The 23,459-nt window shown below is 39.9% G+C and overlaps 1 protein-coding gene across 18 annotated transcripts in view; it reads right to left on the reverse strand.

Annotated features, from left to right (window-relative positions):
• The window catches only part of MAGI2 (membrane associated guanylate kinase, WW and PDZ domain containing 2), a 1,472,356-nt gene that overhangs the window by 143,968 nt on the left and 1,304,929 nt on the right, over positions 1-23,459 (reverse strand). For all 18 annotated transcript variants that reach the window (XM_086397095.1, XM_086397093.1, XM_086397091.1 and 15 more), the window contains one exon: positions 1,411-1,596. In XM_086397095.1, coding sequence (XP_086253221.1) covers positions 1,411-1,596 — 186 coding nt within the window. The remainder of the gene's footprint in view (positions 1-1,410; positions 1,597-23,459) is intronic.

A 23,459-nucleotide genomic window follows, 5' to 3' on the forward strand; every position in this document is an offset into this window, starting at 1 on the left:
ATCCTTTTTTCAGTTCCTTGTTAGTCTTATTTCCTAATAACCCTCTCTGTACTCCATGGTTCTCCAGAAAGAACATTTGACACAGGAAAGTTAATAAGTTGTTCTTTGTTAAAACTGCTTCTTGGTCTTTCTTGTTATAGCATCAAATTTTTATCTGAAAGTATCTCTCTATGTTGGACTAAGAGCAGGAGAGACATATTTCATACAGGAAAAGGGAAAACCAAATCAGGTTTTTGCAACCAATTTTGCTTGAAGTTAACTTCTACTGAATATTTTATACATAATGTTGTCTGCATATAACAGGTTAAAATGGTTATTTTTTTCCCTGGGTGACAAAAAAGTGATATATTAGTGTTCCTTTATAAACCACTTTCCTTTTTCTTTGCTCCCACCCTACATTTAAAAATTTGTTTTCCACCTGTATCAGCCTTGGCACCGTGGACACTTGGAGCCAGGTGATTCCAGGCTGTGGTGGGCTGTCGTGTGCTCTGTAGGATGAGTACGGAGAAGCATTCTTGTCCTTTCCCCACTGGAGAGCAATAGCATCCCCACCCCAGACATGGCAACCAATAAGGTCTCCAGGCATCTCCAAATGCCCCCTGGTGGGACAAGATCATCTCTGCTGAGGACAGCTGTTTCATATTTAAAGTCAGGTGGCTACTTGATGCCTGCTTGTTAGATAGTCCCAGATGAAATCAGGAGATGGAGGAAACCAGAGGGGTCCAAAGTGACTGAGCGCATCCCTCTCCATGTGGGACACTGTGGTCCAATCACCAGTGAGCTCTGAAGACTGAATCCTCAAGTATCAGTACTGAGTCAGCAGCCTCAAACTAGTCATGAACACACTGTGTCTGGAAATAGTGAACTGATGCTCAGAATTTCATTGCTCTTTACGGCATGGCTGTAGGTTGTGATGCTTATGACTCCTCAAGCCTCAGGGGGGAGTCCTTGTACAGAGAAATTTAAAAGGCTAGGTGGGAATTTAAAATTCTTATCAGATGCAACATTTTCTAAATGAGCTCTCTTTATACCACAAAACTTCCTCAAGCTTTTCAAAATCAATCTGACTTTGAAGAATCCTCCAGAGCTTAAGTGTTAACATGGAGATATATATATATATTTTCCTGCAGATCTGTAACTCTATCATCTCTGTTGAATGGGTTCTGGCTTAATATAACCATAAAAACAGTACTCCAGGGACCAAAGGGAATTGAGTGAATAACCCGGTGCCGTGGGATTCACACTAGTTATCTGTAACCCCATATAGCTTATCTTGGAATCAAGTAATGAGTAAATAGGATATGGCTTGCCTCAGAGTGTTACTTTTTCAATATTGGATAGCAGCTTTGGACATTCTGATATCCCTGACCGCAGCCAGGTGAGCTCCGGGACCCCGGCTCAGGCACTCACCCTCCTGAGGAATGATGCGAAGGGTGACGCTAAGACCTGCATCCTTGATGAGCTTCACGATGTCTGCATGAGGCATGTTGATGATAGACTGGCCGTTCACTGCTAAGATCCGGTCTCCCACTTTTAGCTTTGCACAGCGATCTGCGGGACTCCCATCAATGATGCGTCCAATTTTATGTGGCACAGCTACAAAAACATCCCAAACAGAAACAGGTATCAGGGCCATTACCAGTACAAGTTCTACCTTTGAGTGCCTGCAGCATAGGAAACAACGGGACATCAGAATTCTGCCTTTTGTCAGTCTCTCGAGACTACAGTCTTTTCTATCAAATGCAGCCCTGTGCATATAGCTGAGACCATGAGGTAGCTAAGAGTCGGACATGACTGAGCAACTTCCCTTTCACTTTTCACTTTCAAGCATTGGAGAAGGAAATGGCAACCCACTCCAGTGTTCTTGCCTGGAGAATCCCAGGGACAGGGGAGCCTGGTGGGCTTCCGTCTATGGGGTCGCACAGAGTCAGACACGACTGAAGTGACTTAGCACTTAGCAGAGTTTCTACAGTCAAGGCTAAATTCAGTGACGGGCCAATTCCAAACACATGCACCAGAGGTTCTCAAACTTTGAGGCAAATTATAATCACCCTAGGATTAAAAATAAAGCTCTTTGAGTCTCATCCTAGACCTTGTGAATCAGAATGTTTAGGAAGAAGGGGAGGATAATGGATTTTTAAGAAGCTCCTCAAGAAATTCCAATACGTACAAAAAATTTAGAACCAAGGATGTAGAATACAGTACCCAAAGAGCTCATACTCTAGAGACAAAAATACAGTTTAGAAAAACATAATAAACCTGGGAACATATATCTCAGTTCAGTTCAGTTGCTCAGTCATGTCTGACTCCTTGTGACCCCATGAATCACAGCACGCCAGGCCTCCCTGTCCATCACCAACTCCCGGAGTTCACTCAGACTCACGTCCATCGAGTTGGTGATGCCATCCAGCCATCTTATCCTCTGTTGTCCCCTTCTCCTCCTGCCCCCAATCCCACCCAGCATCAGAGTCTTTTCCAATGAGTCAACTCTTCACATCAGGTGGCCAAAGTATTGGAGTTTCAGCTTCAGCATCAGTCCTTCCAATGAACACCCAGGACTGATCTTTAGGATGGACTGGTTGGATCTCCTTGAATTTGGAAAACTCAGCAGTGGCCATAGGACTGGAAAACGTCAGTTTTCATTCCAATCCCAAAGAAAGGCAATGCCAAAGAATGCTCAAACTACCACACAATTGCACTCATCTCATATGCTAGTAAAGTAATGCTCAAAATTCTCCAAACCAGGCTTCAGCAATACGTGAACCGTGAACTTCCAGATGTTCAAGCTGGTTTTTGAAAAGGCAGAGGAACCAGAGATCAAATTGCCAATATCCACAGGATCATGGAAAAAGCAAGAGAGTTCCAGAAAAACATCTATTTCTGCTTTATTGACTATGCCAAAGCCTTTGACTGTGTGGATCACAAGAAACTGTGGAAAATTCTTCAAGAGATGGGAATACCAGACCACCTGACCTGCCTCTTGAGAAACCTGTATGCAGGTCAGGAAGCAACAGTTAGAACTGGACATGGAATAGACTGGTTCCAAATAGGAAAAGGAGTACGTCAAGGCTGTATACTGTTACCTTGCTTATTTAACTTCTATGCAGAGAACTTATATCTACCCTCTTCTATTTTACTAAGAGGAGAACACAGGAAAGGGAAGAAATACTTACTTATATGGGAATTATCCAGCTGATGAAGAAGTTATGACCAACTTCCTACCCAACTATTAAGGTTAAAGGCTGATGCAGCTTTCAACTATTACTTATTCTTTCTGATTCAGTGCAAGTGGTGCTAAAATCTTGTTAATATCTGGTATATAATGTAGTTCATCAAATTTAAAATTCTAGTAAGATACACCTCTTTTATGAACCACAGAAAGAAAAATAGAAAAAAAAAAACCCTCTAGCATTGAAACGGTAACTCCATTTGACATAGCATGTTCCCTAATTTTTGAAATGTTAAAATATGAAAAATGTGTATTACAATTAATGGAATATGGTATATGTCTCTTTAAAACAATGACAATTCATTTTGTCATCATTTATTTATATGCATGGGGAGAGCCAGGTTTGTGGGGATATAGATTTTCTAACAGGTTGACTTGTGTTCAATGTCAATGTCTGAGTTCCTAGAGGTTAACTATTTTTGGGGTCAGATATCAGTAGTGCATGATGTCTTTATGCATGCCCTCAAGGTGCTGACCATATAGAAACCTGTTTCTTTTCCTTTTCCCCTTCAAGACAGGAGCCCAGCGGGGAAACTGCCTGTCAAGGACTTGTTGCACTCCCTGTGGAAATCAGGAATTGATTTCATCTGCATAAAGAGGCAAAGACACACTTCACCATTCATTATGCCCCAGGGATATCTGTTCCTTAAACTCTCAATCTTGTGTCTGAGATACAGTGAAAGGCAGAACATCAACTAATGACCATGGTAAGGAAGGACAATCAGAGTTAATGGACCAGTACCTTGATCATATTTCTGTTGTGAAAGGTTATAGGTAGCATATGAAAATATTGGCCGAGCCTGTGTCTCTGAAGTGAAACTCATCATGTTGGAAGCTCAAACACATTTTTATTTACCATAAGCATGGATGGCTTTAATTAAGAACAACTTACTTACAGCATACTGATGATCATCTGAGAATCTTAGGACAATATAGTGCTCAAGCAGAAATGTAATAAAAACTCATTCATTTACTAATTGTGTAGCATGATATGGGTATTGCCAGGTGTCTGGCCTTTAATCATAAATAGAGTGAACTTTCATTCCTGTTTTTGCATCCTTTCATGGTCAAGAGTATCCTGGATCAGTCAATAAATGATAAGATCTCCCTGGTCAAACTATGTAATATTGTTATCTGTCCTGACCTTTAAACAACTATCTGACCTCTCTGACTTTCTGTATTTCAAAAGTAAAATTAGGATAATAATATAGTTGAACTCACAGGATGGTTCTGAGAATTAAATGAGTTATCATACATAAAAAGACTAAAATAGTCCTTGGCATTAAGAATTGCTCTGTAAGTATTAACTCTTCATTCATTCTTTCTATTACTGTTATTTTAAAGTGACATCACTATTGATATGTATGTGCTTGGGTATTGGCACCAGCTGAAATTCTGCCTGCATGGGGCAAACCTGTAACACAGCTAAAACAGAAGGAATATTGCTTATTACAGAGCAGTATCAGGGGAAAACAGCTTCATTTGGGAAAGAGAGGTATGTTTCATGGAAAATAGAGACACCAGCTGAGGTCAAGAGTCCTGTTCCCTTTTCCGAGGTTTCACAAAAAAGGTGTTGCAACAATCTCTATAGGAAAACACTAACTTACAAGTGAGAGTTAATTATCCAAAGGAAAATGAGCATAATATAGATCTCTTCTGTATATGATGCATTATCCGCACTGAACCACTCACACACACATACACACACTTACAACTACGTTAAAATAAATATAACTTCATCTTCAATAAATTATGAGCTACCTGACAGTGTTATCATTGCATGTTTACAGCGTAGGAAACTGAGCATTAAACAGTCTGCGGTCTGCCCAAGGTCACATAGGCTAACCGGGGTTTAGAATTCCAGACTGTCAGATGCCACAGCCTGGGTCCTTAACACAGCCCAACACTGCCTCTCTCACCTTCACCAACTCCTCCCACCACTCGAGTGCCCCCTGAGCGCCTGGTGCTTTCATTTGGCGAGGGCAGGCTGCCCTAAGGATAGAGTCGTAAATGTTTCACCACTGGCCCTGATCCAGAGGAGGGTGAAAGGCAGGAGGTTTGCTTGAAGCAGTTTCTTTGCGGCAGCTCTTTTGAAAGGCAAGGAAGGAGGAGAAAGGAAGGGGAGAAGAGGGCACCAGGGAGAGGAGAAAACAGGAAAATTGGACAGCTCTTCAGATCCCATTTAGCAAGGACTTCACATTGCAGTGTCATTCCTTTGAGGCAATTTCTCTGGGTATTAGAAACAGTCACATTTGAAATGAAATTAAAAAATACATTTCAAAACACATACAAATGATATTTAGGTGATTCGCTGTTTTGAATTATTCATGCCTCTGCTCCCCACCATTACTGTGCATCATTTAGAATTTACTGGGCATAAAACTCCAAATGTTTCAAAACAAGATTTCACATACACACACACAGGCACACTATGCTACTATTTATTAATTTCCAGGCACTGTATTAGGCACTTATTTTAACTCTTTACAGCTTCAATGTGAAACAGCTGTAAAATTTTAATAATCATGCTTATTTAACTGTTGAGAAAACAACAATAAAAAATGTCAAAGCCTATGACTTGGAAACTTGGGGTTACTCCCTTTTTGAAATATGTGACAAAGTGAAAGTGAAAGTTGCTCAGTCATGTCCGACTTTTGCAACCCCATGGACTATACAGTCCATGGAATTCTCCAGGCCAGAATACTGGAGTAGGTAGCCTTTCCCTTCTCCAGGGAATCTTCCCAACCCAGGGATCGAATCCAGGTCTCCTGCCTTGTGGGTGGATTCTTTATTAGCTGAGCCACAAGGGGCTGAAAGCAATTTGAATTATGAGAAGTGAAGGACTGCCTGGTGAAACTTAGCTTAGGAAACCATGCTTGAGATTTTAAGATGAAAGTTTCATTCTAAATATGTGTATGGTGATAATTCTTTTAAGCTCATTTTCATTTTATTAGGGCAGGTAGCATAAAAACTAAAAACCAAGATAAAAGAATGAAAACTAAATTCTACGACAATGTCCTGGAATGATGGAGTGGCTTACATAATATCTGAATGAGTATACAATGCAGAAATGGATGCCCCATCACTGAAGTGCCTGGAATGGCTTTATTCAAATAGTGTGCTATTGGCATTTACTGTCATAAAACCAGTATCTGAAACTCTTGGCAGGTGCAGATAGCCTCACTTCCCTTTACCGGCATTTCCACTCCATACATAAGGACATCAACTGCTCCTGTACAACAAGGGGTATGCTCAGAGGAGGCTCCCTCTGGAAACAAGATGCAGCTCCACTCACTCAGTTATGAGCTCTACAGAGCTTGTGACCTAAGTACTTTCTGTGCATAGTTAATGAGATTACAAAGCATGGAAGAGGCCCTGACCTTGATTTCTATTATTGGGATGAATGGTAGTCATTAATTCTCTGAGAATTGATGATTAAGGTAACTGCTGGAGTGCAGTCCATTTAGATGGCATGCCTTGCAGACATCATCTGTCAGGCAGCAACATAAATCAAGTCTTTGGATCAGGCCTCTTGACGCAGTGTTCTTAAGATACACAGATATTTGGGAAAAGCTGCAATATGTCATGAGGCTTTGGGCATACTGACATTGGAAGGAAGACAACATATTACTAGTTGGAAATTTTCCTTTAATTGCAAATCACATAAATTATGGAAAAATGAAACCCATCTTTTTCTTTTTTATTCGTTTTTGGGTAAAACACTACTGTGCACTTACACTGCAATATGTTTCATATTTTCCTGTAGATGAATTGACTCTTTTGGCAATGCTCAACACTGCAAACTTGTTTTAGTAAGAATATTCAGACATAATCAGTTGGACCAGATGGTCTCTAAGTTAGCTCTAAAGGTCTGGAATCTTTGGTGTCTAGCCGTAACCACTACAGGAAGCCACGATCCTCCCTTCTGGCTATGGGTTTCTCTTCTGGGACTTACTACGGTCTATCCAGACACCTTCAGTCACTGGACAACCAATGAGCTTCCCATCAGAAGGTGGGAGGACTTTTCTCGCTCTGGTGGTGTATATTTTTGGAATCTTTTGGTGATGGATTAGTCATGGAATTTTTAGCTATATCATCCTACTGAAGGGAGAAGTGGATCTTCCTTCCACCTGTTCCCCCAATATTTCCTTGTTTTATATGTATCTCATTCCAGAAAAGGAAGAGCCTGTGACTCATGTTTACATTTAATTATTTCCTTATTAACAGACCCCACGAGGTAGAGTTGTATATTGAGGAAAGCATTAGATGGGGAAAGTGAATTCTGCATCATTCATGTCAAACTTACAAGGGAGAAGTGTCTGAAATGAAAGTGACAAAAATAAATATTTCAAAGGCAATCAACAGTATCAATTCTCATTAGCTCACAATTCCACTAATTTGTGAAGGTTAAGCAACATATCATTAGCTTAAAGAGGCGACAGAAGTTAGTCTGTGTTTAGAATCTATGACCTGACATGAAAAGAATTTTTTTTTAACTAGATGATTCCAGTTGGTTTTCTTAAAATCACCTGTGAAAATTATGTATTGCCTAGTTTTAAGATTGTGGGTCAGGGTAGGAAAATCAGTAATTCTATCAATAACACATTCCTGCACAGTGTCTTCTGAGTAACCGGCAAAATGCTATGTACAGTGGGGAAAGCAATAATAAAATAAATGCATGGCATTTGCCCTCAAGAATCTCCCAGCCCAGTTGCATAGACCAGGGATAATCATATCAAATATTTAAAACAAAACACAAGTGGAAAATCTGTGGTGCAAGTAACATACAAGAGTAGAAAGGTGGGATGGATTATTGAGTCCAGGTGTGGACTTACAGAGTGATAAGGAAAAGGAAGCCACTCTAGGGAAGTGAGAGCACATGGCCCCTAGGCTAAGTGGCAGCTCCCTTAGTGAAAAACTCATGATAGTAAAGGGGGTGCCATCATATCCATGAACGGAGATGCACAGAGAGGATGCTTTGTGGATGGGGTCCCTCCAACCATCATTATGCCTCCATGCTTCCCTGAGAGCCCAAATATGATGCCTTTGCCCAGCTTCTCCAGATATACAGAACAACAGAAGAGTAATTGGCACAGGATATTTCTAATATATGATGATGGATTCTGATTTTTTTGGGGGGGTGGGGGGTGCTTCGGAAACCTAAGCCTAGTGCTAATCTTGCTCATTTTCCACCTCTTTCCTTCCTAGAAGTCCCGAATGAGAATGTTCTATGGTGACAAGCCCATTCAGCTAGATTCTCTCCCTTCCTGCAGTGTGACACAACGTCCTTCGAAAGAGATTTTCTAGGTTGTTAGGGGGTGAAGATATGGGGAAAACATGTGTTTGGTATTTTTTTTTAATTGTGGTAAAATTAAGAAAAAAACAGACTGCATGACTTGTTTTCCTCTAGAAGTCTGTAAAATTCAGATTTCCAAAAATGAAAACGTCTTCTCTGAATTTCATAGCCAAATAACTTGCAATCCAAAACCGAGCAGCTGGTGTTTTAAGGACTGCAGATTCCAAAAGTGCACTTTCCCCTCTCCAGCTCCCATGAGTCATTCTCTTGTGGTTGAACAGTTTAGTTACCCTGCAGTTGGTAACAAGCAAGATAGTCAGATGAGAGAATGGAAAGAGGGCCCCACCACTGGCATTTTGGGAAGCCCACTGAACTCTTGTTTCAAGGGGCAGAAAGACCACTAAAAAGTTAACCACACAGTTGAAGAGGAGTAGACACTCATCAACCATACCTTACATTTATGCTATTATTTTCCTGACAGTGAACTGGTAATCAAAAGAAAACTCATTGCATTAGGAAATGTAATTAGCTATTACTTGACCATTCCATCCTGGAACACGAAGTTGAGTTAGCAACCTCATCTTGGTTGGAAAGATTTGGTGAACTTGTAGGCATAGGCCCAGTTTCATGAATGTGTGACCTATGCACGATTTCTACACTCAAAACGGTCTTGTGTTTGGTTCAGTGGTGTATTTTCAACATCCTCATCTTCTTAATAATTTCTAAATAAGGACATCATGTTTTCATTTTCCACTGAAAATGAACATGGGTGTTGCAAATTATGTAATTGATCAAATCCGCTATGAATATACAATGGAGGTGACAAATAGATTCAATGGATTAGATCTAGTAAACAGAGTACCTGAAGAACTACGGGCAGAGGTCTGTAATATTGTTCAGGAGGCAGCAAACAAAACCATCCCCAAGGAAAAGAAATGCAAGAAGGCAAAATGGTTGTCTGAGGAGGCTTTACAAATAGCCGAGGAAAGAAGAAAATCAAAAAGCAAGGGAGAAAGGGAAAGGTATACCAAACGAAATCCACAGTTCCAGACAATAGCAAAGAGGCCTTCTTCAATGAACAAAGAAATAGAGGAAAACAACAGGAAGGGTAAGACTAGAGATCTCTTCAAGAAATCTCTAGACTTCTTGAAGATCTCTTCAAGAAAACTGGAGTTATCAAAGGAACATTTCATTCAAAGATGGGCACAGTAAACGACGGAAACAGTAAAGACCTAACAGAAGCTGACGAGATCAAGAAGAAAAAACACACAGAAGAACCGTACAAAAAAGATCTTCTTAATGACCTTGATAACCACGATGGTGCAGTCTCTCACTCAGAGCCAGACATTTTGGAGTGTGAAGTCAACTGAACCTTAGAAAGCTCTATTGCCAATAAAATACTAGTGAAGGTGATGGAATTCCAGCAGTTATTTAAAATCCTAAAAGATGGTGTTATTAAAGTGTTGCACTCAATATCTCAGCAAATTTGGAAAACCCAGCAGTGGCCACAGACTGGAAAAGGTCAATCCTCATCCTAATTCCCAAGAAGCGTAGTACTAAAGAATGTTCAGAGCACTGGACGATCGCACTCATCTTCATCTCGTGCTAGTAAGGTTATACACAAAATCCTCCAAGCTAGCCTTCAGCATTTTGTGAACCAAGAACTTCCAGATGTTCAAGCTGGGTGTAGAAAAGGCAGAGGAACCAGAGATCAAATTGCCAACATTCACTGGATCATAGAGAAAGCAAGGGAATTCCAGAAAAACATCTACCTCTATTCCATTGACTAAAGCCTTTGACTGTGTGAATCATAACAAAATGTGGAAAACTCTTAAAGAGATGGGGAAGGGGGATACCAGACCATCTTATCTGAGAAGCAACAGTTAGAACCCTGAATGGAACAACTGAATTGTTCAGGATTGAGAAAGGAGTACAACAAGGCTGTTCATTGTCACCCTGTTTATTTAACATATACACAGAGCACATCATGATAAATGCCAGGCTGGATGAGTAACGAGCTGGACTCAAGATTGCCAGGAGAAACATCAACAACCTCAGATATGTGGATGATACCACGTTAATGGCAGAAAGCGAAGAGGAACTAAAGAGACTCTTGATGAGGGTGAAGGAGGAGAGTGAAAAAGCTGGCTTCAAACTCAGTATTAAAAGAACTAAGATAATGGCATCCAGTCCCATTACTCATGGCAAATAGAAGTGGAAAAGGAGGAAGCAGTAACAGACTTCCTTTTCTTGGGTTCTCAAATCACTGCAGATGGTGACTGCAGCCATGAAATTAGAAGACAATTGTTTCTTTGCAGGAAAGCTATGACAAACCTAGACTGTGTGTTGAAAAGCAAAGGTATCACTTTGCTGACAAAGATCCATCTAGTCAAGGCTATGGTCTTTCCAGTAGTCATGTACAGATGTGAGAGTTGGATAGAAAAGAAGGCAGAGCATTGAAGAATTGATGCTTTTGAATTGTGGTGCTGGAGAAGACTCTTGAGAGTCCCTTGGAAAGCAAAGAGATCAATCTTAAAGGAAATCAACCCTGAATACTCATTAGAAGGAGTGATCCTGAAGCTGAAGCTCCAATACTTCGGCCACCTGATAAGAGGTGACTCACTGGAAAAGACCCTGATGCTGGGAGAGATAGAAGACAGAAGAAGGCAACAGATGAGTTAGTTGGATGGCATCACCGATTAAACAGACATGAACTTGGGCAAACTCCAGGAGTTGGTGCAGGACAGGGAAGCCTGCGGTGCTGCAGTCCATGTGGTTGCAAACAGTTGGACACGATTTGGCTACTGAACAATAACAACAACAACGTGACTATATTCATAGTATATTTTGTCTTCATACCACTAGGTATCATTTCAGTGTTTGCAATGGAAGGTGTAAATGAGAATATGGTATGTTATCAAGAAAAATTATCACAAAGGATGGTGGAGGAAGGAGCAAAAACAATTTCTTTCTCCAGTGGTAGCTGCATTTCTCATTCCCATGCACATCATTAGGAGAGATAGTCCAAATAATTGCTGCTATTTATATTCTTAAAGGTCTTTGATTCATTACGTGTTGATTCAAGAGGCCTAAAAATTACCTTAATTCTCTTATTTCATTAAATATTCATATAAGTCACTCATTATGGAGCATCTACTAAGCATATATCCGTCTTTCTCTTTCTTTAAATAGATTTTTACTGTTACCATGACACTTTAGGGCTTCCCTGGTGGCTCAGACAGTAAACAATCTGCCTTCAATGCAGGAGACCTGGGTTCTCATGGGCAGAGGAGCCTGGTAGGCTACAGTCCATGGGGTTGCAAAGAGCTGGACATGACTAAGTGACTAACACAGCACATGTGAAGGACTTTCTGTATTCTTTGCATACTATTTATATCCCTCATCATATAGGGATCCCACAAAACATCTAGACATGAGAGTGGCAGGAGCTAAAGAAACTTCAGAATAGTCATGCCCCTCAAGTCTGCAGGTGTCCAGAAAGGCATGCATGTGGGAATGTGGAGCTGGAGAGGAAGAAGATAGGGAAACACTTCCATTTCTAGATATTACTGTAAAAATACATTTCACTTTAGTGTATATCCCAAGAAGTCCTTTTTTTCCCTTGCTAATTTCCAGGCAGCTGGGACATTCTTTTTATTACCTGTTTTGGTCTGAAATTGATATAGAAAATGTGTCCTTCTAAGTCAAATATCAACTCTACTCAACATTTTTTGCATTTCCCTCCAAAAATTCTGAAAAGGATACATATTTCCATCACTGAGTTAAATCAGTGACACAAGATTTTCCCGTTATGGAGTAAAAACTAAAAATAGAGCTACTATATGACCCAGATATCTCACTCCTGGGTATATACCTGACGAAAACCATAATTTATAAAGAATCATGTACCCATGATTCATTGCAGCAGTATTTACAATAGCTAGGGTATGGAAGCAACCAAACTGTCTCTCAAGAGAGAAATGGATAAACGAGATATATTACATGTATACAATGGAATATTACTCAGCCACAAAAGAAACACAGTTGCGTCACTTACAGAGATGTGGACAGACCTATGCTATGCTAAGTCACTTCAGTCGTGTCCGACTCTCATATAGAACAAGTACGTCAGAAAGAGAAATAATATTGCTGACATGTGGGATATAAAAAAATGGTACAGATGAACTTACTTGCAAAGCAGAAATAGAGACAACAGGTGTAGAGAACAAACTTACAGATACCAAGGTGGAGAGGGGTGGTGGGATAAATCGGGAGACTGGGATTGATACATATACAGTACTATGTATAAAAGAGATGACTGATGAGAACCTCCTGTACAGCACAGGTAACTCCACTCATTTCTCTGTGCTGACCTAAATGGGAAGGAAGTCTAAAAAAGAGGGGACATATGTATAACTGATTCATCTTGATATATAGCAGAAACTAACACATTTTATATTTCAATAAAAATTAAAAAAATTAAAGTTTGAATTTATTTTGTCAAAAAAACCAAAAAAACAAAAACAAACCCCAGGTGAATGAATCCCTTTTGTTCTCCAAGGTGGGATACACAGTCAGTAAATCCCAAGCCTTTTTTTGTGCACTCTTTCCTTTTGCTAAAGCACATCCTAGAGTATCTTCCTATAGAAACTATACATGGGAGAAAATAATGGTTCAGGATTTAATGTTTGAAAACTTCTTCAGTTTTACTTTCTCATTTGAAATAGAATTCTGGCTTTGAATTCTAGGTTGTATGAAGTTTGAGGCTGAAAAATTCCTTTTTCCTTAGAAATTTGCTGGCATTGCTCTATTGTCTTCTAACATCCAGTGTTGCTACTAAAATGTCTGAACTCCGTAGGATTTTTTTCCCTTGTATATAACCTACTTGTTTTTCTGTTTCCTTTCAGAAATGTTTATGATTGTCCTTGTACATTTTGTGTTCTAAAGTTTTGCAGTGATGCATTTTGGTTCATTTCAGCATGGAGACATTTCTTTTAGTGTTGCTTTAGGGAACTTTTATTATAATATATCTTTGATAACTTCCATTCTGTTTCTCTGCTCTCTCTTTGTGAAACCCTTACTAGTTAGATATTGACCTCCTGATTGATCTGTTAATTTTATCATTTCTTTCATACTGTTTCTCTTTGTCCTACTGCCTGTGAGATTTCCTTTACTCTAACTTTCAACCCTTCTGTTGAATTTTTAACTTTAGTCAAGATATTTCCAATTCCTAAGAATTCTTTCTTTAATCATATCATTCTTTTTTTTTTTTAAATAGCATTCTGTACTTATTTTATGCTGGTAATATTCTCTATGTATGTAAGTGAGTGATTTTTGAAGTTTGCTATTGTTCCATTTTTTCTTTTATTCTTTCATTAATTTGCTTGCTTTTTTGTTTTAAAAATACAAATTTCATGTCTGGTGGCCATGGTTGTTTTCCATTCTTCCCAAAGTTTTCAAAGTTCTGAGCTGGTCTGAGTTTCTAAAAGAAAATAGGCAGATCAGTGCTATTCATTTCTCTTTTTGGTTTCCTTTGTCTTACAAAATGAGTTGCTGTATTTTTGTCTTTAAAGTACCTTCCCCATTCATAGACATCCCTTTCTTCTTTATTTACCACCATTTTATTGGTGCCTAAGAAAGGGAAAAGATAAACATTAATGCCATCATTAATTAGAAATTGAAAATGCCTTCTGTAAATTTTATTTTTTGCAATCAATATGTTGGTGTACCAGTTAAAGATTTGGAATCTATTTGGGAAAAGAATATCAATATTTTATGGACCCAAACTTTAAAAGTCTTGCTGTTCCTGTAGCCCTGACAGATAAAATATAAAATATAACTGATTTCTTTTCAAGAGTTCAGAACATGTCATAAAACTACATTTCATCAACCCCAGGTATTGTGTTAAAAATGTTCAATGAAACCACACTTTCTTTCCTCTGTATGTCTCGACTGCCTTTGAGAATTCACACCCATCAGTGTACTTGGCTTTCAGTAATTTCTCAGCAGGCCCAGTAGAAATGGTTGATAGTTACAAGCAGGTGTTGCTGACAAGTCATGTTTCTCATTTTTACAGATGTAGTGCATTCTATCTCTGCCATCTCCGTTTTCCTTTTATAGCTTCTGAAATTGTGTTTTGTAAAAAGTCACTTGGCTATCTTCACACAGTTTCCCTGTTACAATAGGTAAATGTCAAAAGCAATCAGGTGCAATATCAGCTTTTCACTGTATTCCCCTAAGCCCTCAGGTAGATAATAACTTCTTGCAATATTTTCTTAATGTAAACGGAAACAGATACTAACCCAGGCAAATGATCCCTCCTGAGCCAGCTGTCCTTTTCAATATGTTATCCAGAAGATTACATGAATATTTATTGGCTGCTTAGTTTCTCACAGAAGCCAAAGTTTCACTAACAAGGTATATCACGTTTTAACTTGAAATAATGCAATTTCACATGACTGGATAAAACATGAACAGACCCTCAAGCAGAGGGTTCAAGAGCTAGAAGATCTTGGTCATATATTAATTTGAAAACAACTTTCAGTGTGACCTCTGAATGGCCAAATAAATCATGTCAGTTTCCTTATTTGAAATGTGAGACCATTACTGCATATAATTTTTCTTTCTTATCCTTATCTTTCTTACCCAACTATTACACACTTTAACTTCATTTGAATTTCAGCTTATATGTATTTTACCTAATCCCTTGTACTTTAAAGTATAGCAATTATATGTATTTTCATTTTTACTAAGCAGACATACATCTTCATAATAACTTCACTTGAGATCATCATCATAGGATGATTTTTATTACTCTACCATGAGAAATGATTGAGAAGCGAAAAAACAAAGGTTGAAGAACCTCAAAATGTGTTCCCTTGTTCAAAGTGAAATATGAATTACAGTCTACAGGGAAGAGACCGAAAGTGAAAAAGAAGGTATAAGGATGGCAAATGTGTGCATGAAAAGATCCTCGGTATCTTTAGTTTTAGAGAAGAAATGTTACTTGAAAGCACTACACACCTATTGGAAAAGCTAAAAAAAAAAAAAAAAATCAATGAAGCCTGGAAACAGCAAGTACTGGCAAGGATGTGGCTCATCTGGAGCCCTCATCCAGGGAAGTACACAACAGAACAGTCATGCTGAAAAGTGGTGCCACATGAACCAGCAACTCCACCCCTGGATATTTACCCAAGTAAAAGGAAAACCTATTTTCACACAAAACCTATATGAAAAGGTACGTGGTTGCTTCATTCATGATCATCCAAAACAAGAAACAACCATAATATCTTTAAACTGGGAATGGATAAGCAGGCTGTGGTACATTCACACAAAGGAATACTACTCAACAATTTAAAAGAATCTGATATTGACACACGAAACAATCTGAATGTGTCTAAAATGCATTCTGCTAAGTGGCTACATACTGAGTAATTGCATTTACACAGGAAAAGGCAAAATTACAGAACAGAAAACAAATCCGTGGCTGCCTGGGCTGGGAGTGGGTGGAGGGCTTGACTTCCTTGGTTAAGGAACTGGTTGTAGTTACAAAAACAGACACAGAATTTGTCAAAATTCACAGACTATAGACTGAAAAGGGCACAATTTACTATCTATAATTAAACCTTAAAAATGAGAGAAAAGTAAAAAAATCAGGGAGTGATAAAGAAAGAGCTTTGGGTGGAAATAAACAGAGAGTAGTTAAAAGAAGTACTGTCGAATTAGCAGGAGAAAGGAGGTGGGAAGAGGACAGTAGAGGAGGAGGAAATGCTGCCTAGTGTGCATTTGAAAGGTGAACAGGACTCTTCCAGGTGGGCAAGGGTGGGGAGAGCATCACCGGCCCAGGTGATGTGACTCGCAAAGGCACAGATCTGTGAGTCTGCAGTGTGGGTACAGGGTTGCCACCAGCATAAACAGCTGAGCCTCAGGAAGAAGGTGAGAGGGGATAGATCATGGCAAGCCTTAGTGGTTGTGGCCAAGGGTTTGGAATTTATTTGAACACCAAATGAGAAGTCACTAATGATGTAGGAAAAGACATGATATAATCAGACTTGTTGTTTTAGAAGGAGTACCAGAGCGAAGGTATGAAGGTTGGACTAAGGGTAGGAGGGTGGGAAGAAGGCTGGAGGCAGGGAGGACATATAAAGGCCACTGCAATGCTCAGAGCTGTGCAGCCCAACATGGTAGCTGCTTGCCACAAATGGCCATTTCGATTAATTGAAAGACAATTAAAAATCTAATTCCTCAGCCACAGTAGCCTCATATCCAGTGCTCCATAACCACATGAGCATGGCTAGTGGTTACAGTATTGTTTAGTGCAGGACAGAACACTGACATCACTGCAGAAAGTTCTACTGCAAAGTGCTAATCTAGAGCCTCTTCTAAGCCTTGGTAGTGGCAGTAGGGAGGTCCTGATGTATTCAAGGTATTTTATTTGGAAAACATGTTTGGGTAATAGCTTGTATTAGTCTCTCAAGTATGTAAGGTGCAGTTGTGTATCAACTTAGCTGGGATATGAACTTAGGTACTAGGAGGCCTGCTTTAAAGCTTGTGAGTATATACACTGATTGGAGCTGAAAGTATACCTGTTAGCCTTCTCTTAACCACTAAGCCCCAGGAAGCATCACTATCAGTGACTAACTTTATACTAGCAACTGGCTGTTTATGTCCTCTCCAAATTCATATGTTGAAACCTAATCCCCAAAGTGACAATTATTTGGAGATGGGGCCCTGGGAGGTGATTAGGTCATGAGATTGGAGCCCTCATGAATGGGATTAGTGCCCTTATGAAAGGAACCACCCAGAGCTCCCTTATCCCTTTCACCATGTGAGGGGCAGTGAGAAGACACTGTCTATGAAGCCAGCTCTCACCAGTCTCTGAATCTGTCAGTGCCAGGATCGTGGACGTCCCAGCCTCCAGAACTGCGAGGAATACATTTCTATAAACTGGTGTTTACAAGCTACCAGTGTGTGGCATTCTATTATAGAAGTCTGCACAGGCTAAGACACTTGGCAAACAATACATAAAGGTTTCACTGTATTTGAATTTTATCAAATGTCTATAGGAATTTAAGCTATGTTTCATCTTGCTGTTCATCTAGCAAGTCTAAAACACATGTGAATGAAGACTTCTAAGTGGAAATATTCTTCTACCTCATGTTGTTTCAACTGTTCTCTCTCAGAACACCCTTTAAACTATGTGCTCTTGTTTACTGGGAGACCCTCCTCTATGATGAGCCCATAAAAACATATCTATATTGTGAACAGTCTCCGAACAGAAGGTTTTGGGCACCTCAGCCTTGAGAAAGCAGATGGGTTCATCAGGTGCCCAACATCTGGGCATGTTTGTGGATCAAACTGTCGCCTGGCTTAGATAAAGAGGATCTGGAAGAGATCAGACTGGGAAATGAATATGCCATAGCAGGCCCCACTATTTAGTTAATTTTCTTTGGCACAGTGTACACATTTGGAATGCTTAGTGATCATCAACCCAGAGGAGGCTGACTGATTAATCTTTAGGAATAATTCTAACCAAAGACTGCCAGTGGTTTGTTTGGGAAAAAATCCAGTATAAATGTCAAAATTGTTGGTGGTCAAGTGAACAAACAAAGAGAACTCTTACCAGGATTTGGTATGGCAGGGAGGATGTGGGTATAGGCACTCTCTGAGTCCTTGGTGAAAGCAGGGGCGGAAAGAGAAATGCTGTTTATCCCAGCCCAAATGGGGAAATATTCCCTAATGACACTCTTTCAACATAGCTAGAAAATGGGGATTAAATAACAGTACTGTGTTCACTTAACAACATGCTTTTAAAACAGTTGTCTTTGTGGAATCAGCTTTTTTTAATGTGGTTGATTGTTGGGAAAAAAGAAGAAAAACAAAATCACAGAGAATTTAATCCAACATGAGGCCCTGCATGGATTATAAAGAAAATATGCCTTTTGCAAAAGTGAACTGTATGCTCAGAATTTATTTGAACCTCATGGGCATCTTCTGCTGGTAGAGGCAGCTCCTGTACACCTAGTCTGCGCTCTCTTCACAGCTGTGAGCTCCCTGTACCTTCCAGCGAAGAACAAGGCCCTGCAGGACATAAGCCCAGAGGAAACAATAGCTAAGAAGACATCCACCTTCTGCTGCTGCCTGGAGAGTCTTTGAATGTAATGATAAAACCCTCCTGAAAAATAATTCCTAGTGGGGAAAAATTATGATTTATGAGCTCCATTCAGATAAGAAAAATGGTCAAGAATTAAAAAAAAAAATGCAATGTGAGCATTCACAGATTTTTTTTTTTTTTTGATAGTTTGCATTGTTCCTCTTCTTGAAAATAAATAAGAATGATGCTGTGTCTCTCTGGTTTATTATTATTATTTTACAGTTTAATGATCTTTAAATTTGTTAGTGCTAAGAAAATAAAATGCTTACATTTGTTTTTGCATTTTAGTCAATACATGTGTGGATGTTTGGATATCAGAGGACTTAGAGTTTGATGCAAAATCTTTTCTCGTTTTTGTTGTTTGCCAGTCTGTTTACTGTTAAGACCTAGGCAGCCGAGTTTTAATTTGGGAACAAAACTAGTCATGTGCAGGACTGAAAAAAAAGTTGAATTTAATCAATAGGTTCTAGTCCTCTGGTTTTAGTTGGGTATGATCCTATGAAGACTAATGTGATTCAGAGGTCGTTCACTTGGAACAGGGGTTACTTTGTTAACGAGGACTGTGAAGTGAATAATTTGAAGTCATACTTTTTTTCTAAGGATTTTGGGCTGCCATCCAAACCTTCCTGCTTAGGATGGTATCATTACCACTGAGATGGTGTTCATACAGATGGATGGCCATTCCAGGAACAGTCAGTGCCAGGACGAGGGGGATCAGGGAGCACACTGAGGCCTGCAGCATGGCCCTTCAGAGCACAAGGGTTTGGGGACCCAGATACTCATGATTAGGTCTTCCCGGGCACTTCCCTGGTTCACCAGGGCCTGATTTCTTAGAGGGCTGTCTCACTAGGCCCTTAGCTGCTGTGGAATCATTTACTTAGGCTAAGCACAACTGATGGGAAATCAGTATAGGATCTGGGACTTTGTTATAGTCCCACTCTCTTATGGAATAATTTCTCAGGCTGCACAAGGACCAGCTTGCAAACATTTCCTTTCCTGAGTTCTATGCTCATTCTCAGAGAGATGTCATGCTGCCTTTAAGGGACAGAACAGCTAGTTAAGTATATAGAGAGTTGGAGCAGAGAACATTCACACTTTGATGAGGGCAGGGCTAGGTCGCTGTATGAGAGTCCAATCCAACCCTATCCCACCAACATAAATTATGTGACAAATCCTTGAAGAGCATACTACCAGGAACTATGAGGGATTTAAAGAGATGTCATAATTTCTTGCCCTTAAGGAACTTCCATTTAGGGTTAGCAAAACATATGAAAAATAAAACGACAGTGAGAGTAATAAGACATGATAAGAGAAAGGAAATCACAGAGCAGTCAACAATCAAGAGATTTGAAGACAAAAAAAAAAACAACAAAAAACAAAATGAAGAAGAATTTCGTATAAGAACTGCAGAAAACACTTAAGAAAGAAGGGTGAGGCTTCAGGCAGACTCTCATTCAGAAATTAAGAAGAGATTTCTGAGTTGCTTGTAAGAGATGCTTACTGTTTGGGCAGTAGTCTCTACCTCATGGGCTTCCCTTGTGGCTCAGTTGGTAAAGAATCCACCTGCAGTGTGAGAGACCTGGGTTCGATCCCTGGGTTGGGAAGATCCCCTGGAGAAGGGAAAAGCTACCCACTCCAGTATTCTGGCCTGGAGAATTCCATGGACTGTATAGCCCATGGAGTTGCAAAGAGTCGGACATGACTGAGCAGCTTTCACTTCTGTACCGCATAGGGTTGCTGTGAAAATTAAACATAGTGGAAGATTCTTAGTACAGTACCTGGGGAAGAGCTTGATAACATTTATTAGTGGATAAAAGAAGGTATTTCAAGTGGCAGCAGCCAAAACATGGACTATGGGGCAGGAAAGCAAAAGTTGTCTTTCAGGGGTAACTAAACCAGCTTTGATGGAGCGGAACTGTGAGGAGCTACTGGTAAAAAATGGCTGCATTTACATTACTTAGGGTCTTGCATGTAAGAGAAGTGTGTTTGAGATTTACTCTGTAGATATTTTTTTATCAGGGGTATTATGATCAAGGACTCATTGTGGGAAGATTGGATTATACACAGAAAGTGCCACCTTTCTGGATGAACTTTGCTTGATTAAAAACTGTACTCCACTCAGACCCTAGCCCCTGGCTACTTCCTAAAGCAGAAATCAAGTCACACATATAAATGTGAAACTGGAGCCTATTATACAGAGTGAAGTAAGCCAGAAGGAAAAACACCAATACAGTATACTAACGCATATATATGGAATTTAGAAAGATGGTAACGATAACCCTGTATACGAGACAGCAAAAGAGACACTGATGTATAGAACAGTCTTATGGACTCTGTGGGAGAGGGAGAGGGAGAGGGTGGGAAGATTTGGGAGAATGGCATTGAAACATGTGAAATGTCATGTATGAAACGAGATGCCAGTCCAGGTTCAATGCACGATGCTGGATGCTTGGGGCTGGTGCACTGGGACGACCCAGAGGGATGGTATGGGGAGGGAGGAGGGAGGAGGGTCCAGGATGGGGAACACATGTATACCTGTGGTGGATTCATTTTGATATTTGGCAAAACTAATACAATTATGTAAGGTTTAAAAATAAAATAAAATTAATTAAAAAAAAAAAAGAAAAGAAAAAAATAAATGTGAAAAGGTTGGTTTGCCTTAAAACATATGTACCTCAGTGCAGACTGAACACCTTATTATATTTTTTATGTATTAACATGTAGATTTTCTAGAAGATTATGAAGACATTTGCTTATCATATGGTTTCATGAGTTATATTTAGAAGCAGATATTTGAGGGAAAACTAGTGTTTTATATATAGTCCTCTGCTCCACCATATTTTTTCTGTTACAAAAGCACCACCTTAACAGTGTGGGTGACACCATCACACCTCCTGAGTGAACTACTTTCAGCATAAAACTCAAAGCAAAAGCCACTATGTCATTAAAGGAATTCAAAGTAGAGATTCTTTCAAGGATTAAGGGAATATTTAAGTTTATAAAGCTGGCTAAGAACTCTGAAAGGGAACTTGCTTTTGCAAACCAATGACAGAGAGACCAAGAGGATTCACTTTCTAATTCCACTGCATGGGTATAACTTCAGAAACCTTCTGGCAACCACTTCTGGGGTATTGTTGTCTTGGAAAAGGCCAGGGTCCCAGCAGTAGCACGAGTGGCACCAATTGCCTCTATTTTTAAGGCGATCACTGAACAAACCTCAGTATGGAGTTTGGAAGAAAACCCACTGCTATAACCCAAAGCAATAAAATGTAAGATGGGCCGCTTACTGATTGCTGATGTTTGCGTGTCCGTGCTAAGTCACTTTAGTCGTGTCCGACTCTTTGCGACCTTATGGACTGTAGCCCATCAGACTCCTCTGTTCATGGGATTCTCCAGGCAAGACTACTGGAGTGGGTTGCCTGGCCTCCTCCAGGGGATCTTTCTGACCAAGGGACTGAAACAGCGTCTCTTACATCTCCTGTATTGGCAGGAGGATTCTTTATCACAATGCCACCTGGGAAGCCCCTCAGAGGTTTCACTTTAGGGCAGACCTCTGTGACTATGGGACATTAAAACGAGTGTTCCACTGAAGGTTCCAGGTATGCCGAGAGCCGCTGCTTCCCGAGGATGGCCGGCTGAGGTGAGGGGCAGAGCCCCGTGGCACGGTGGTCTTTGCCTCCATCAGCCTCATTCATTTTACCTCAGTGCTTTACACAAATGCTATAATTTTATAAGTGAAAGAAGGAGGGAAATCTTGCCTTAAAATGCCTTAAAGGGGAAGCTAGTTAGGTATGTTTAGGAGTTTAACGTTTAAGGTATGTTTCAGATCATTTCCTGACAAAGGATAAGATGAACAAAAGAAATGAAAGTGTGAGGAGCACCCTAAAAACAACAAAAATGAAAGTAACAGAAGTGTAAAGTGATAACTTAAGGCAGTGAAAAATATAAGCCAGGCCTCAAACTTATCCAAGGCTTTTCACACACAAACCTAACCAAATATCTTATTTCCATGATGATTCATGGCATAATATAATTTAGAGCTGAAAGAGGCTATTAAGACCATTTTTCCTAATCATGTACACAAGGAATGAGCACAGGAAAACCAAGTGACTCACTCAAGGGACACAATAGTCAGTGGATGAGCTGGAGAGAGGCTCGGACTTGTTGTCCAATGCACTTTTCATTTATTTTGAATCTCTGTGTGTTAGGGCAAAACTACAGAAGTCTTGATTTTAGGTTTTAATTTGTACCTCTCCTAAACTCAAATGACTATTCAGTGGCTGCATGGTTGGTGGGATGAGTTCAGGTGGAAAAAAAATTTCTTTACCAATTGTTCAGTTTTATTTCATCCTTTTTGGTAAATTACACTTAAAATGTCACAAAAGAGCCACTGGATAAGTTTCTGAATCTCTAGAATAACTTTTCAACACCAGGACCTATGGATATCATTAAGAACTTTGCGAGTCATCAGGGCATTCTACCAAAGGTAAAACTGACTAACTTTTCCCTAGAATATCAGATTGCAGTGGGCATTAGGGAAAGTCAACAATGACCTAGTCTGTGCTCCCCACCTGTGCCAGAGAAAGTTCACGTGCGGGAAAAAAGATTTTCAACTCTCACCCAGAGCTGAAAGATGAAGAGCCAGTATCGTGTTGACCAGTGAGGCATTTCCAGTAAAGACAGAAACCAGTTGATGACATTGGGACAATGTGAATAAGGGAAAGAAAGGCTGAAGTGCTTGTTCCTCCACTGCTGCTGCCTAGTTGGGTTACGGTTGCTGT

This window comes from Bos grunniens, chromosome 4 (genome assembly GCF_055505025.1).
Source record: "Bos grunniens cultivar Pamir isolate PY7600 chromosome 4, Bosgru_T2T1.0, whole genome shotgun sequence".
NCBI classification, from domain to species: Eukaryota; Metazoa; Chordata; class Mammalia; order Artiodactyla; family Bovidae; genus Bos; species Bos grunniens.